At 42.5% G+C, this 13,318-nt stretch overlaps 1 protein-coding gene across 1 annotated transcript in view; it reads right to left on the bottom strand.

Moving 5' to 3' along the window:
- The window catches only part of LOC126094474 (bumetanide-sensitive sodium-(potassium)-chloride cotransporter-like), a 618,436-nt gene that overhangs the window by 150,934 nt on the left and 454,184 nt on the right, over positions 1–13,318 (bottom strand). The window contains 2 exon segments of the mRNA XM_049908865.1: positions 7,034–7,173; positions 7,350–7,464. Coding sequence (XP_049764822.1) covers positions 7,034–7,173; positions 7,350–7,464 — 255 coding nt within the window.

The following is a 13,318-nucleotide window of genomic DNA, read 5'->3' as shown; positions in this document are numbered from 1 at the left end:
AGTCAATAGATTCCCGCTAGAGTACCCAAAAATTTATTTAATCGTATGGCTAGAGCCCCCTGTCGGGCAGGCCGTTCGCTGGGTGTTCGTCTTTCAAACTGACGCCACTTCGGCGACCTGCAGTCGATGAGGATGATAGGATAATGATGAGGACAGCATAACACCCAGTCCTCGGGCGGAGAAAATTCCCCGACCCAGCCGGGAATCGAATCGAACCCGGGCCCAGAGGATTGACAATCCGCCACGCTGACTACTCAGTTACCCGGGGCGGACGGTACCCAAAAAGGAATAATCATATAAACAAAAGATCTCAAAGCAAAACAAAATCGACCACACACAGCTGGAAGGAAATCTCATAACACAAAAAGGCGGGTAAAAACGTAGCATGACATTTACTATGATACTGACGTTGCAAACTAAACAACGTATGTCACATGAAAATTATTTGTCAGTCCCCCATATATTACCCACAAATAAAATTTTCTTTTCCTTCTTCCGCATCCTTCCTGAAGCAGTGAAGCCCTGGGACGAAACTGTAGGTATGTTTTCCCCTCTCACTCAACGTTCTCTTTACTGACAGAGATTGGAAAAGATAACGCTCCCTGTAACCGTCTCAAGAACAAAATGGTTCAAATGGCTCTGAGCACTATGGGACTTAACATCTGAGGTCATCAGTCCCCTAGAACATAGAACTACTTAAACCTAACCAACCTAAGGACATCACACACATCCATGCCCGAGGCAGGGTTCGAACTTGCGACCGTAGCGGTCGCGCAGTTCCAGACTGAAGCGCCTAGAACCGCTCGGCCATTCCGTCCGGCCGTCTCAAGAACAGTTTTGAATGAGATTATTGCTTCTTTGTTTGCCTGTTTCGACAAAAACTTAATGGCATTCCATATAAAAGTATGTGCCTTATTTTGAAGAACTTTCCCTGTAGCTGCGCGGTGTGAAGAATGCGGTGCCATGCTGTGTAGCAAAAACGTAGCAAACTCCAAACTGTGTTAGTGTCCAGTTGATAAACCTTGACATTCAGGTAACCCTAAAGCCATAATTCACTCTGGTTCAAATCTGATGATCTTGATGGCCACGCAGTTTGGAACGATTCGCTGCCGGCCGGAGTGGCCGAGCGGTTCTAGGCGCTACAGTCTGGGACCGCACGATCGCCACGGTCGCAGGTTCGAATCCTGCCTCGGGCATGGCTGTGTCTGATGTCCTTAGGTTAGTTAGGTTTAAGTAGTTCTAAGTTCTACGGGACTGATGACCTCAGAAGTTAAGTCCCATAGTGCTCAGAGCCATTTGAACCATTTTTGAACGATTCGCTAATGATTCCGTTCCCTCCGAATATTTTACTGAGTAACCGAGTAACCTCAGGAACAGAGGTGGAGTTTCATCGCGCATCAAGACAGTTGAGCCCAAGCACTTCTCTCCTCGTGAGTAGGGATCACATGTTGGCGAAGTAGATTACAGTAACGTGTGCGTTCACGCTGCATGTCATCGGTCTTTAAGTTCCTCAAGGAAAAATGGTCCAATCATGAACTGTACCGTGCAGTCAAATCATATTGCGATGCGTTCACTACGCAGCGGAATTTCATGAACGTTCGTGACGATTCGCAAATGTGACAATTGTGTGCTGACGGCTCCAGTGAGCGTAAAGTGTGCTTCATCACTCCACAAAATGCACCAAGGCCACAGGTTATCAACTTCAGTCCCACCAAGATAAAGAGCAAAAATCTGCTCAAATATCTGTGTCACGTGCCAAAAGGTGGCGAGCAATGTGGAGTTTATATGGATGCCATTTCACAGTTGTTTGCAGTACTTTTCGGACAGAAGACCATGGAATATTCAGTTGTCGTAACACAGGTCGTCCGCTACATGAAGCTCGCACATTGTGTCCAACGTCCTCAGCCACGGCAACAACAATTCCTTCAATAATTTGTGGCACAATTGGCCGTCGGCCTCTCCCAGGAGTCACTCCCAAATCGCCAGATAATTCGAACTTCCGAATCATATTCATCCACACCGGTGCGGAAAGAGGACCTCTCCGTATTCCTTTAATGCGTCGACACTCGCGATGAGCAGTAGCACTGTTGCTGGCGTTGAGATAAAACAGCATTACGAGCAACGGTCCCGCTCGTATTGCCCATATCGATGTTGACTGTCTGCGACTGTAACGCTTGTGTTTCTTGTTGTTTTCTGTGCTTGTTTTTCAACTATACGTCGCCGTACCAGTACCGACGCCGAACGGCAAGTCTACATCTAGATCTGCATATCCCGCAAACCACCGTACAGTGCATGGCGGAGGGTACCCTGTACTGCTGCTACTTATTTCCTCTCCTGTTCCACTCGCAAACACGATTGCCTGAAAGCCTCTTTATGATCCCAAATTTCTCGCATGTTATCTTCACGGACCTTGTGCGAAATGTACGTTGGTGCAGTAGCATCGTTCTGCAATCGGCATCAAATATAGGGTCTCTAAATTTGGCCAAATTTGTGGAAAGTGCATTGTCTTCCCTCCAGGGAAATTGAGTTCATAATGCATCCCCGTAATACGTGCTTGTTGATCTAACCTGCCAGTAACAAATCTAACAGCTGAATTGCTTCGATACGTTCCTTTAATCTGACCTGGTACTCAAGAATGGGTCGGACCAGCGTTTTATACGCCGTCTCCTGTGTGGATTAGTACACTTTCCCAAAATTCTCCCTATAAAACGAAGACAAGCATTCGCCTTCGTTACTACCAACCTTACCTACTCGCTTTGATATCGCTTTGCAACGTTAAGTCTAGATATTTAATCGAAATGAATGTTCAGGGTGCTCCCTAGTAATGGTGTATTCGAATGTTACAGGATTTTTTCCCTACTCATCCTCATTAACTTACCTTTTCCTATGTATAGAGCGAGCTGCCATTCATCGCAACAGCTAGAAACTTTGTCCAAGTCATTTTGTATAATTCTACAGTCCCCACTGCAACATCATCAGCAGATATCCGTAGACTGCTGATCAGTATGTCCGTTGGTCATTTGTGAATGTAGAGAACAACAGTGGTCCTATCACCCTTCCCTGAGACACTCCTGACGATACCCTTATCTCTGGTGAACACTCGCCGTCGACGGGATGTCACTAAATGGCTCTGAGCACTATGGGACTTAACATCTGTGGTCATCAGTCCCCTAGAACTTAGAACTACTTAAACCTAACTAACCTAAGGACGTCACACACATCCATGCCCGAGGCAGGATTCGAACCTGCGACCGTAGCGATCACGCGGTTCCAGACTGAAGCGTCTAGAACCGCACGGCCACACCGGCGGGCGATGTCACTAACACTACTAACAACGCAAATCCCACAGTGCACAGTTTGAGCACCAATCCTATGAAGTTGGGTAACCATACGGTACATATTTTCCGTCCACACTGACTCAAGTAGCGAAAATTTAATTAGAAGCACACTATATGCCAACATAGTCTTAACGTTAATATTTGTGTAAGCAGGATAGATGATCGCTCTTTTTCAAATCTCACACATACGCTGCATTATACTGAATACATTCCTCAATGTAGCTTTCTCTACTGCATTTAGAATATCACTTATTTGAATTTTTCTTGCTTCTGCCTGTGTCAACAAATAGCTTAATGTAAAAGTGAATGTCCATATGTTGTTGTTGTTGTTATGGTCTTCAGTCCTGAGACTGGTTTGATGCAGCTCTCCATGCTACTCTATCCTGTGCAAGCTTCTTCATCTCCCAGTACCTACTGCAACCTACATCCTTCTGAATCTGCTTAGTGTATTCATCTCTTGGTCTCCTCCTACGATTTTTACCCTCCACGCTGCCCTCCAATACTAAATTGGTGATCCCTTGATGCCTCAGAACATGCCCTACCAACCGATCCCTTCTTCTGGTCAAGTTGTGCCACAAACTTCTCTTCTCCCCAATCCCATTCAATACTTCCTCATTAGTTATGTGATCTACCCATCTAATCTTCAGCATTCTTCTGTAGCACCACATTTCGAACGCTTCTATTCTCTTCTTGTCCAAACTATTTACCGTCCATGTTTCACTTCCATACATGGCTACACTCCATACAAATACTTTCAGAAATGACTTCCTGACACTTAAATCTATACTCGATGTTAACAAATTTCCCTTCTTCAGAAGCGCTTTCCTTCCCATTGCCAGTCTACATTTTATATCCTCTCTACTTCGACCATCATCAGTTATTTTGCTCCCCAAATAGCAAAACTTCTTTACTACTTTAAGTGTCTCATTTCCTAATCTAATACCCTCAACATCACCCGACTTAATTCGACTACATTCCATTATCCTCGTTTTGCTTTTGTTGATGTTCATCTTATATCCTCCCTTCAAGACACCATCCATTCCATTCAACTGCTCTTCCAAGTCCTTTGCTGTCTCTGACAGAATTACAATGTCATCGGCGAACCTCAACTTTTTTATTTCTTTTCCATGGATTTTAATACCTACTCCAAATTTTTCTTTTGTTTCCTTTACTGCTTGCTCAATATACAGATTGAATAACATCGGGGAGAGGCTACAACCCTGTCTTACTCCCTTCTTAACCACTGCTTCCCTTTCATATCCCTCGACTCTTATAACTGCCATCTGGTTTCTGTACAAATTGTAAATAGCCTTTCGCTCCCTGTATTTTACCCCTGCCACCTTTAGAATTTGAAAGAGAGTATTCCAGTCAACATTGTCAAAAGCTTTCTCTAAGTCTACAAATGCTAGAAACGTAGGTTTGCCTTTCCTTAATCTTTCTTCTAAGATAAGTCGTAAGGTCAGTATTGCCTCACGTGTTCCAACATTTCTACGGAATCCAAACTGATCTTCCCCGAGGTCGGCTTCTACCAGTTTTTCCATTCGTCTGTAAAGAATTCGTGTTAGTATTTTGCAGCTGTGGCTTATTAAACTGATTGTTCGGTAATTTTCACATCTGTCAACACCTGCTTTCTTTGGGATTGGAATTATTATATTCTGCTTGAAGTCTGAGGGTATTTCGCCTGTTTCATACATCTTGCTCACCAGATGGTAGAGTTTTGTCAGGATTGGCTCTCCCAAGGCCGTCAGTAGTTCCAATGGAATGTTGTCTACTCCGGGGGCCTTGTTTTGACTCAGGTCTTTCAGTGCTCTGTCAAACTCTTCCCGCAGTATCGTATCTCCCATTTCGTCTTCATCTACATCCTCTTCCATTTCCATAATATTGTCCTCAAGTTCATCGCCCTTGTATAGACCCTCTATATACTCCTTCCACCTTTCTGCTTTCCCTTCTTTGCTTAGAACTGGGTTTCCATCTGAGCTCTTGATGTTCATACAAGTTGTTCTCTTAACTCCAAAGGTCTCTTTAATTTTCCTGTAGGCAGTATCTATCTTACCCCTAGTGAGATAAGCCTCTACATCCTTACATTTGTCCTCTAGCCATCGCTGCTTAGCCATTTTGCACTTCCTGTCGATCTCATTTTTGAGACGTTTGTATTCCTTTTTGCCTGCTTCACTTACTGCATTTTTATATTTTCTCCTTTCATCAATTAAATTCAGTATTTCTTCTGTTACCCAAGGATTTCTACTAGCCCTCGTCTTTTTACCTACTTGATCCTCTGCTGCCTTCACTACTTCATCCCTCAAAGCTACCCATTCTTCTTCTACTGTATTTCTTCCCCCCATTCCTGTCAATTGTTCCCTTATGCTCTCCCTGAAACTCTGTACAAGCTCTGGTTCTTTCAGTTTATCCAGGTCCCATCTCCTTAAATTCCCACCTTTTTGCAGTTTCTTCAGTTTTAATCTACAGGTCATAACCAATAGATTGTGGTCAGAGTCCACATCTGCCCCTGGAAATGTCTTACAATTTAAAACCTGGTTCCTAAATCTCTGTCTTACCATTATATAATCTATCTGATACCTTTTAGTATCTCCCGGGTTCTTCCATGTATACAACCTTCTATCATGATTCTTATTAAGAATCATGATAAGAATCATGTCCATATAAAGCTAGTAAATAAAGAAACATGCAACATCAGTATTTAGCATCCCTTATGGAAGTTTATATGTTCTTAATCTCTTGTCATCCCCTAAATGTGATACCAAACATGTATTGTTTGTACTGAAGCAACTAGTCACATCACAGCGGTGCTCAGGTAGCATATTAAATAAACTTGAAAAAAATACGAGGGCTATCCAGAAAGTAAGTTACGATCGGTCGCGAAATGGAAACGACTATGAAAATCCGATAAAATTTTGCAAAGATATGTTGGGCAGCGTCTCTAGTATGACTCTAGGTAGAAATATGTCACTCTTTTCATTCCTGAGCTCTTACTGAACGCGTAAAGATGTTATAGAAAATAGTGTCTCCCGCCAAGTACGAGGGCCTGGTGAGAATTTTCATCTGAAGCTATGCAACCAACATTACATAACTGTCGTGCGGTTTCTTCTTCAATACAATTCTCAGCCTCATTCTGCAGGGGCAATGAAGATGTTCCTGCATCGTTTCAAATGGAAATGTTTGGTTACCCACAATACAGCCCGTAATTGTCTCCCACTGAATTTCATCTCTGCTCAAACGAACCGCTGGCTATGAAGACAACATTTTGGCACAGACAACGAGCTTTAGGCCAGCGTAGAGAATTGGCAGAATGCACTGGCGGCTGCCTTCTATGATGAGGGTATTGGAAAGTTGGTACAACGCTATGACGAATGTCTGAGTCAGACGGCGACTACGTAGAGAAGTAGCTGAAAGGTGTAGCTAACTGTTACAAATGAAACATTTCTGATTTTCACTGTGATTTTCATTTCGCGATCAATCGTAACTTACTTTATGGACAGCCCTCGTATTATACTCACAATGACAAAAAGCTCTTAAATAGTATTCGAAATATTTTCATATGAGTATAGTTTCTCTAAGGATTACCTGCAGCATACCTTCTTTCCCGGTATTTTCAGATAAAAAATGAAGATCTCTAGAACGTAAGGACAGTTCGAGGACGCTGTTCTACTCTAAGCACTATTTTTACACATACTTACTTTGAGGTCCCCCGACAGATTGGCTCCAGCCACAATTCCAGTGACGGCCGGGAAGAAGACAGAGAAGACGGAGAAGAAGTTGTGATGGACTCCCTCATAGTAACGATAGTCGTTCCACAAGTTTTCTTTGAAAGTCTCCACTGAAACACACAACAGCCGACTCGTCGCTTGGAATACTGCATTGTCAGACGTGCTAATCACATCATTTACGGCAACAAATGCCACTAAAATCAATTTTGAATGTAATCTGAAGAATAAATACATCAAATACTAGAATATTGTAAGAATGAACTGATACGTTTACTCAACCACTTACTATTGTAGCCCACAAATCCTCTAGACCTTTCCTCGGCGCTCTTTGGTCCGATTATACTTCCTGCTATAAAGTCTATTTGCGCAGCAATCAGAACAAATAGAAGTATCATCTGCGTCTGGAAACAACGATTTCATTAGAATCTCAATTGCTGAAGATTGTGAAACATAGCAAGATCCAGTCATCAGACTGCCTGATGTATTCCGTAATTAACACACACAATACTAAAATAGTTTATTTTCTTTCATCCAAACTGATGTTACTAAATTTCAACCTGACACTTTCTTAGTCACTTGTATGTACCTAGTTAAAAAATACACATAGAATGAAACTACTAATGATAAAAATGTTCAAGGAGATAGAAATAGAAACTCCAGGATACAAGCGTCAGAGAATTTTCCAACAGAAAGATATACTCCACGGTGTCCGCGACAAGAGTACGTAATTCGTTACTCGTGAAAAATGTGATTACGAAATAAGCAAATGTTTGTGGCCAGAAACCTCTGAAGTATTTTATTGGTAATAATTAAATATCAACTATGAATAATCAAGTGATGTTCTGTAAACTATGGTGTGCAACCAAAAAAATTTTTACAAACGGATTCCATTCGTAACTGTACGTGGTGTATAGATATGTAATGAAAGATTTTTAAAGATTATGAAAACTACTAGCCATGCTGGAAGAAAAACATCAGATAATGGCAAATGATATGCTTTCGTACTTAGTCAATTCAGCCTCTGCTTTGAATACACTCGAAACGATACCGTAGCGTGGATTTTCTTTCACTGTATCTCTCAGCAACGACCCAGCTGACGGTAACTTTAACATACCTGAGCTTTTGTATCGTCTGCAGTGCTTTTTAATAAAGTTAACGCCTGGACACTTCCCTCGTTGAGGGCCCTTCCTGGCACAGAGTAACAACGCGGACACGATCGAACCGCGGTATTGACTGTCTAGGCAGGATTGAACTACAGGCAACACGAGCCGTGTACCTCCTTCCTGGTGGAATGACGAACTGATCGGCTGTCGGACCCCCTCCGTCTAATAGGCGGTGCTCATGCATGTTTGTTTGCATCTTTGGGCGGGTTAGTGACATCTCTGAACAGTCACAGGGACTGTGTCTGTGATACAATATGCACAGTTAAAGTCTATCTTCAGGAGTTCTGGGAACCGGAGAGATGCAAAACTTTTTTTGATGTGTATAAGATAGTTGATATCTTTCAGGCCAGGAAGCAGCACCAAATTGGCCCACTGAAACCACCTAAGCTATGGCACACGCGTGACCCATTAGAGTTTGAATGTCCACTAGCGCTGTTACGCCACCAGCGTAGTTGTGCACTTATAAATTGTAAAACTGACGTTGATTTAAACTGTAACTTACAGTTTTGTGAATTTTAATAATGTGAAATTAACAATGAAGTCGTTTTGATTCTTTGACCGTTTTATTGCGAGACTGTTATGGTTGCCATTTTAGATCGAACGGAAATGTAACTAGCTTTTGCATAACGTTTTCAGAAGTATTTTACTTTCATCGCCGTCACAGGAAAGATTAACCTACTAATGTTAACGAAATCCGTTGGCGTAAGAAGCGGGATAGCGCAAGTGATGCAGTTCAGGTGGCTTTCCTATGCCAATTTGAGGTTGTTTCGCGGCTTGATGGATTACAAGTGTTTGATATCAATTTGTTCGTCAAGACTTTCCCCAAAGCACCCAGTATCTTGTAGACAGTTACTGTTTACGCTCTATATGCTGTGCACATAACGGTTCTCTGACAATCTCGTGGTATACGCTCAAAGTCATATTCATGTCTGAAGATGTTTCTCCTTATGGAATAAACATGTATTAAGATGTTAGGAAGTCTTTTCTGGAGATATTTCTCTAGAGTGTAGCCATGTATGGAAGTGAAAAGTTGAAGATAGGCCACTGACACAGAAACAGGATAGAAGCTTTCGAAATGTGATGCTACAGAAGACTGCTGAAGATTAGATGAGGAAATGGAGTACCTAACAAGGAACAGAATCATGTTGTGGAAAAAAAATTATGGCACAATATGACTTAACCCTAGAACACTAAAGGGGGAAATGTTACAATGCTACTAAACTATCGTAAATTTTACTACGCCATTGAGCCGTGCACGGTTCGTGTTCAGGCCATTTATTGTTTGTCACCTTCTATTACGGCACTGCCGCCTCGTTTTCTTATTCCATTTACTGGCGTCACTAACTTCCTGCCTTACTTGCCCGTGAGTGGCATTAGCAGCACGCATCGACAGTGCACTGTCTTTCCATCTCTGGAGCGGCCTCCAGTATTTCTGGGTCGTCGTGTGTCGCGAAGTCGGGAAGTGGATTGGAGATAGACCAGGAGTGCAGTCGGGACCCAGCAGCAGTGAAGTCGGGGACGGAGCGCCGATGAGGCGCGGACAACCAGTGCTCGCCGACCGCTGGCGACACACATGAACTGTCCGACTGAAGGAGATTGGAGTGGGAGGACCGTGAGTTGGTCTTTCGGTTGGTCGTCTCATCGGCCAACGTGTATTTGGTCCTGTGACCATTTCCGGGTCTAGGCAGTCGGTCGGTTGGGGCAGAGCAGCGAGGAAGTCTCCGTGGCACGTGTTCAGGCCGGACCCGCTGGTGGCTTCCATGCGCGGTTGGAGTTGTGAGGCGCTTCTTGCAAGGATTACGAAGTTCGTCGCCCGCCGATCCTGGACACTAAAGTTGAGTGCTCACTTATCTGCTATCAAGCCTCAACTGCTATCACATCTCTCATTTCATCCTGGTTGTCGCTTTCTGGGAGATTCCAGTGATCAACAACATGTGTGTAATGAAGTCGGCTAGAATTGCAGCCGTCTTCCTGTGTGGTGTTTAACTTAATTTAATTCATTCCTTCATTAATGAAGTGTACCAGCAGTATCTTCTGCCTTGTGGCCGTTGACTTTCCGGTGACCTGCCCTGGTCATTGACGTAGTTTTTGGCAGTGTATTTTCCTTGTCCAGCATGGCGTGCAGATCGACAGCTGAGGTGTTGTTGGTAGTTATGGGTGTTTATTCTGACTTGGCTGGATTCGGCACCAGTATCCAGAACATCGTGCTATTGACATCTTGTTGTCGTTTTGCTCGTCGGGTGGAGCAGAATTGATCTTGTTGGTTGCTTCGTCGGCTGGCTTTCAGTTGGGTTGCCCTCCGATTAAGAGGTTGTCGGTCTGGCTGCCTGTCTCACCTAAACGTCCGTTAGTGTTACCTTCCCAGGCCGATCCTTGGAACCTGCTGAGTGCCGCTCCTTGTGTTTTACATAGTGATTTCCTTTTTAGTCTTAAGTACTCTGTGTGGCCTTCAGCTGAGTTTTAGGTTATTAAAGTTGCAAGGCTTTTCTTCTTAGGCCTTAAGCCGTAAAAAAAATAGTTTCTTGTTTGGTATGTGGGCTTTAGCCGAGTTTCAGCCTTTCAAAATTAAAATTGAAAATTCCTTGTGCCTAGGCCTTAAGCTGTAAATTTGTTTCAAGTTGGTATGTGGCCTTCAGCCGAGTTTTCAGCCTTTTCAAATCAAAAGTTGAAAAATTTGGTCAAATTAGAAATTTCTTTGTCTGGGCTTTAAGCCGTGAGATTGTTAGGGTTTCGTATGTGGCTTTCAGCCGAGAGTTATGTGAAGAATTTTAGGATAAAGCCTTTAGCCTATTTTAGTTGAAATTTAGAAGCTCTTCCCTTTAGGCCTTAAGCTGCAAAATTGTTTTCTGCATGGTGTGTGGCCATCAGCCGAGTTTTTAATCTCTCTTAAATAAAAAATTCAAAATCCTTGTATTGCCCTTAAGTCATAAGAGTGTTATTCTATATATGAGGCCTTCAGCCGAGTTTCACACGAAATATTTTAATATAAGGCCTTCAGCCTTTTGAAATTGAAAGCTCTTCTTAAGCCGTTAAATTGTTTTGTTGATATGCGGCCTTCAGCCGAGTTTTCGGCCTATTTAGACTAAACTGTGAAAATCTTTGTCTCAGCCTAAAGCCGTAACACTGTTCTTGATTAATCTGAGGCCTTCAGCCGATTTCTACGTGAAAAATTGAAGCCTATTTATATTGAAGATAAAATTTCTTTTCTAAAGAAGGGAAATCTCCAGAACTCCTGTACCTCAATTCCTTGCATAGGCCTTGTGCTTTGTATTTTCGATGTGGCCTTCAGACGATCTAAGTTAAATCAATGGAGGTCTTTCGTTAAAACTTTAGAGTTTTTTATTCTTGCTTGTGTGACTTCCTGTTTTAAGAAATAAAGTTTATATGTTGAGTGCAACTGACAGTAACTTATTCTGGTCCTTTCTACAAATATAACCACATCTGTTCTGTCCTGCTAGTCGAGGGATTTCAGCCATATTTTACTCAACGTAAGCAATAACGTATAGTTTATGCACTAGTTAATTATTACAAGGTCTCCAGTGATGTATCACATACAAAATAAGTACAAAATGTCCTGTTTTTAGACCTTACACTGACGGTATCAGTTCGGCGGGAACCGCGAATTGGTACCAACTGCAACGGTAAATTTTATGAAGACTAAGTAATCTTGGGTTAAAGAAAGGATCGGTTGATGGGACAAAACGTGAGATGCGAAGGAATCGTCAATACGGTACTGAAAAGGAGTGTGAGGGGTAAATTGTTGAGGGAGACCAAATGATGAATACAGTACGCAAGTTCAGATGGATGCAGTTCGCAGTAATTGTGTAGAGATGAAGTGGCTTGTGCAGAATAGACTAGCCTGGAGAGCTGCATCAAAACAGTCCTCGGATTGAAAACCACAACAACGTGATGGCACTGCACAACTGTATCGAATGCCTTCTGGGAGCCAAGGAACGCGGCACCAACCTGGGCGCAGGCATACACTGCCCTCTCTGCCACGTGGATGGACAGAGCGAGCTGCGTCTCACGCGAGCTTTGCGGAATTAATGTCGATTCCTACAGAGGAGATGATGTTATCGTGTATTATTTTCATTTATGATGATACACTGTGAATATCTATTTGTGTCATTTCAATGGGTAGATTTGCATGTGTTTTATATTTTAAGCTATATTTTCGCAGATCTTTAAGCTACGCTCTCGTTTGTAAGTTACGGCCTGTTGACCAAGCAGTAATAAAAACAAATTCGGATAAGTGAGCGTTTGACTCACGAACCTGGGGTTCCGTACAAAAACAATAACATATATAGATTCTTCAACGGTCGCAGGAATCGAGAGTTTCGACGATTTTTGCCTCTTATTGATATCGATGGCAAGATATCAAAATACGTGACATAAATGACTATATTTTTTGTTTGCATTGACTTAGAGACTTAGATGTTTTTCACCTTAAGGGACTGTAGACTTTAATAAATTTCAACTTGATACGTCTACCTATACCTGAGAAAAAGGGGTCTTAACAGATGGACAGATATACAGACGGATAACAAATGAGAGAAGAAATATTTTTTTTCGGATGATATAATTACAAATTAATAGTCATCGGATTTTTTTCCTTCACTTGTACTGTGAAATCTTGCTTCTTACCAAATTTAACGATTCTAAGTCAACGAAAAGTACCGTATAGGTGTTGATGAGTGACGGTTTTGTTTGCATGCCATCCTCGGCAGCAATCACAGGAATATTTGTTTTGTAAGTGGTTACTTAAGGTTCTTTGAGTTTTTAGATGGCATCTGCGTTTCCTCTTATCTGGTCACATGCTGAGAGCCGTATCTCTCAATTGCACTGACGTAGAAGCTTAAATGTTTTACGTCGTCAAGGGACCGTATGTCTTAGTACTTAGCATAGATTTGGACTTTATACGTCTTTCCATCCCTGAGAAAAGGACCCTTAACAGTCGGACATACAGACAAACGAACAGACAGACAAGCAGATGGTCAAAAAGTGACCCTAAAAGGGTTCTGTTTCTACCGATTGAGGTATGAGAACTTAAAAGAGCTCTGACTCGGTTGTTATGTGCTGCACGCCACTCTTA

This window comes from Schistocerca cancellata, chromosome 8 (assembly GCF_023864275.1).
Source record: "Schistocerca cancellata isolate TAMUIC-IGC-003103 chromosome 8, iqSchCanc2.1, whole genome shotgun sequence".
In the NCBI taxonomy this organism is placed as follows: domain Eukaryota; kingdom Metazoa; phylum Arthropoda; class Insecta; order Orthoptera; family Acrididae; genus Schistocerca; species Schistocerca cancellata.
Note: the sequence above shows the minus strand (reverse complement) of the source record. Positions and strands in the feature narration are given on the sequence as shown.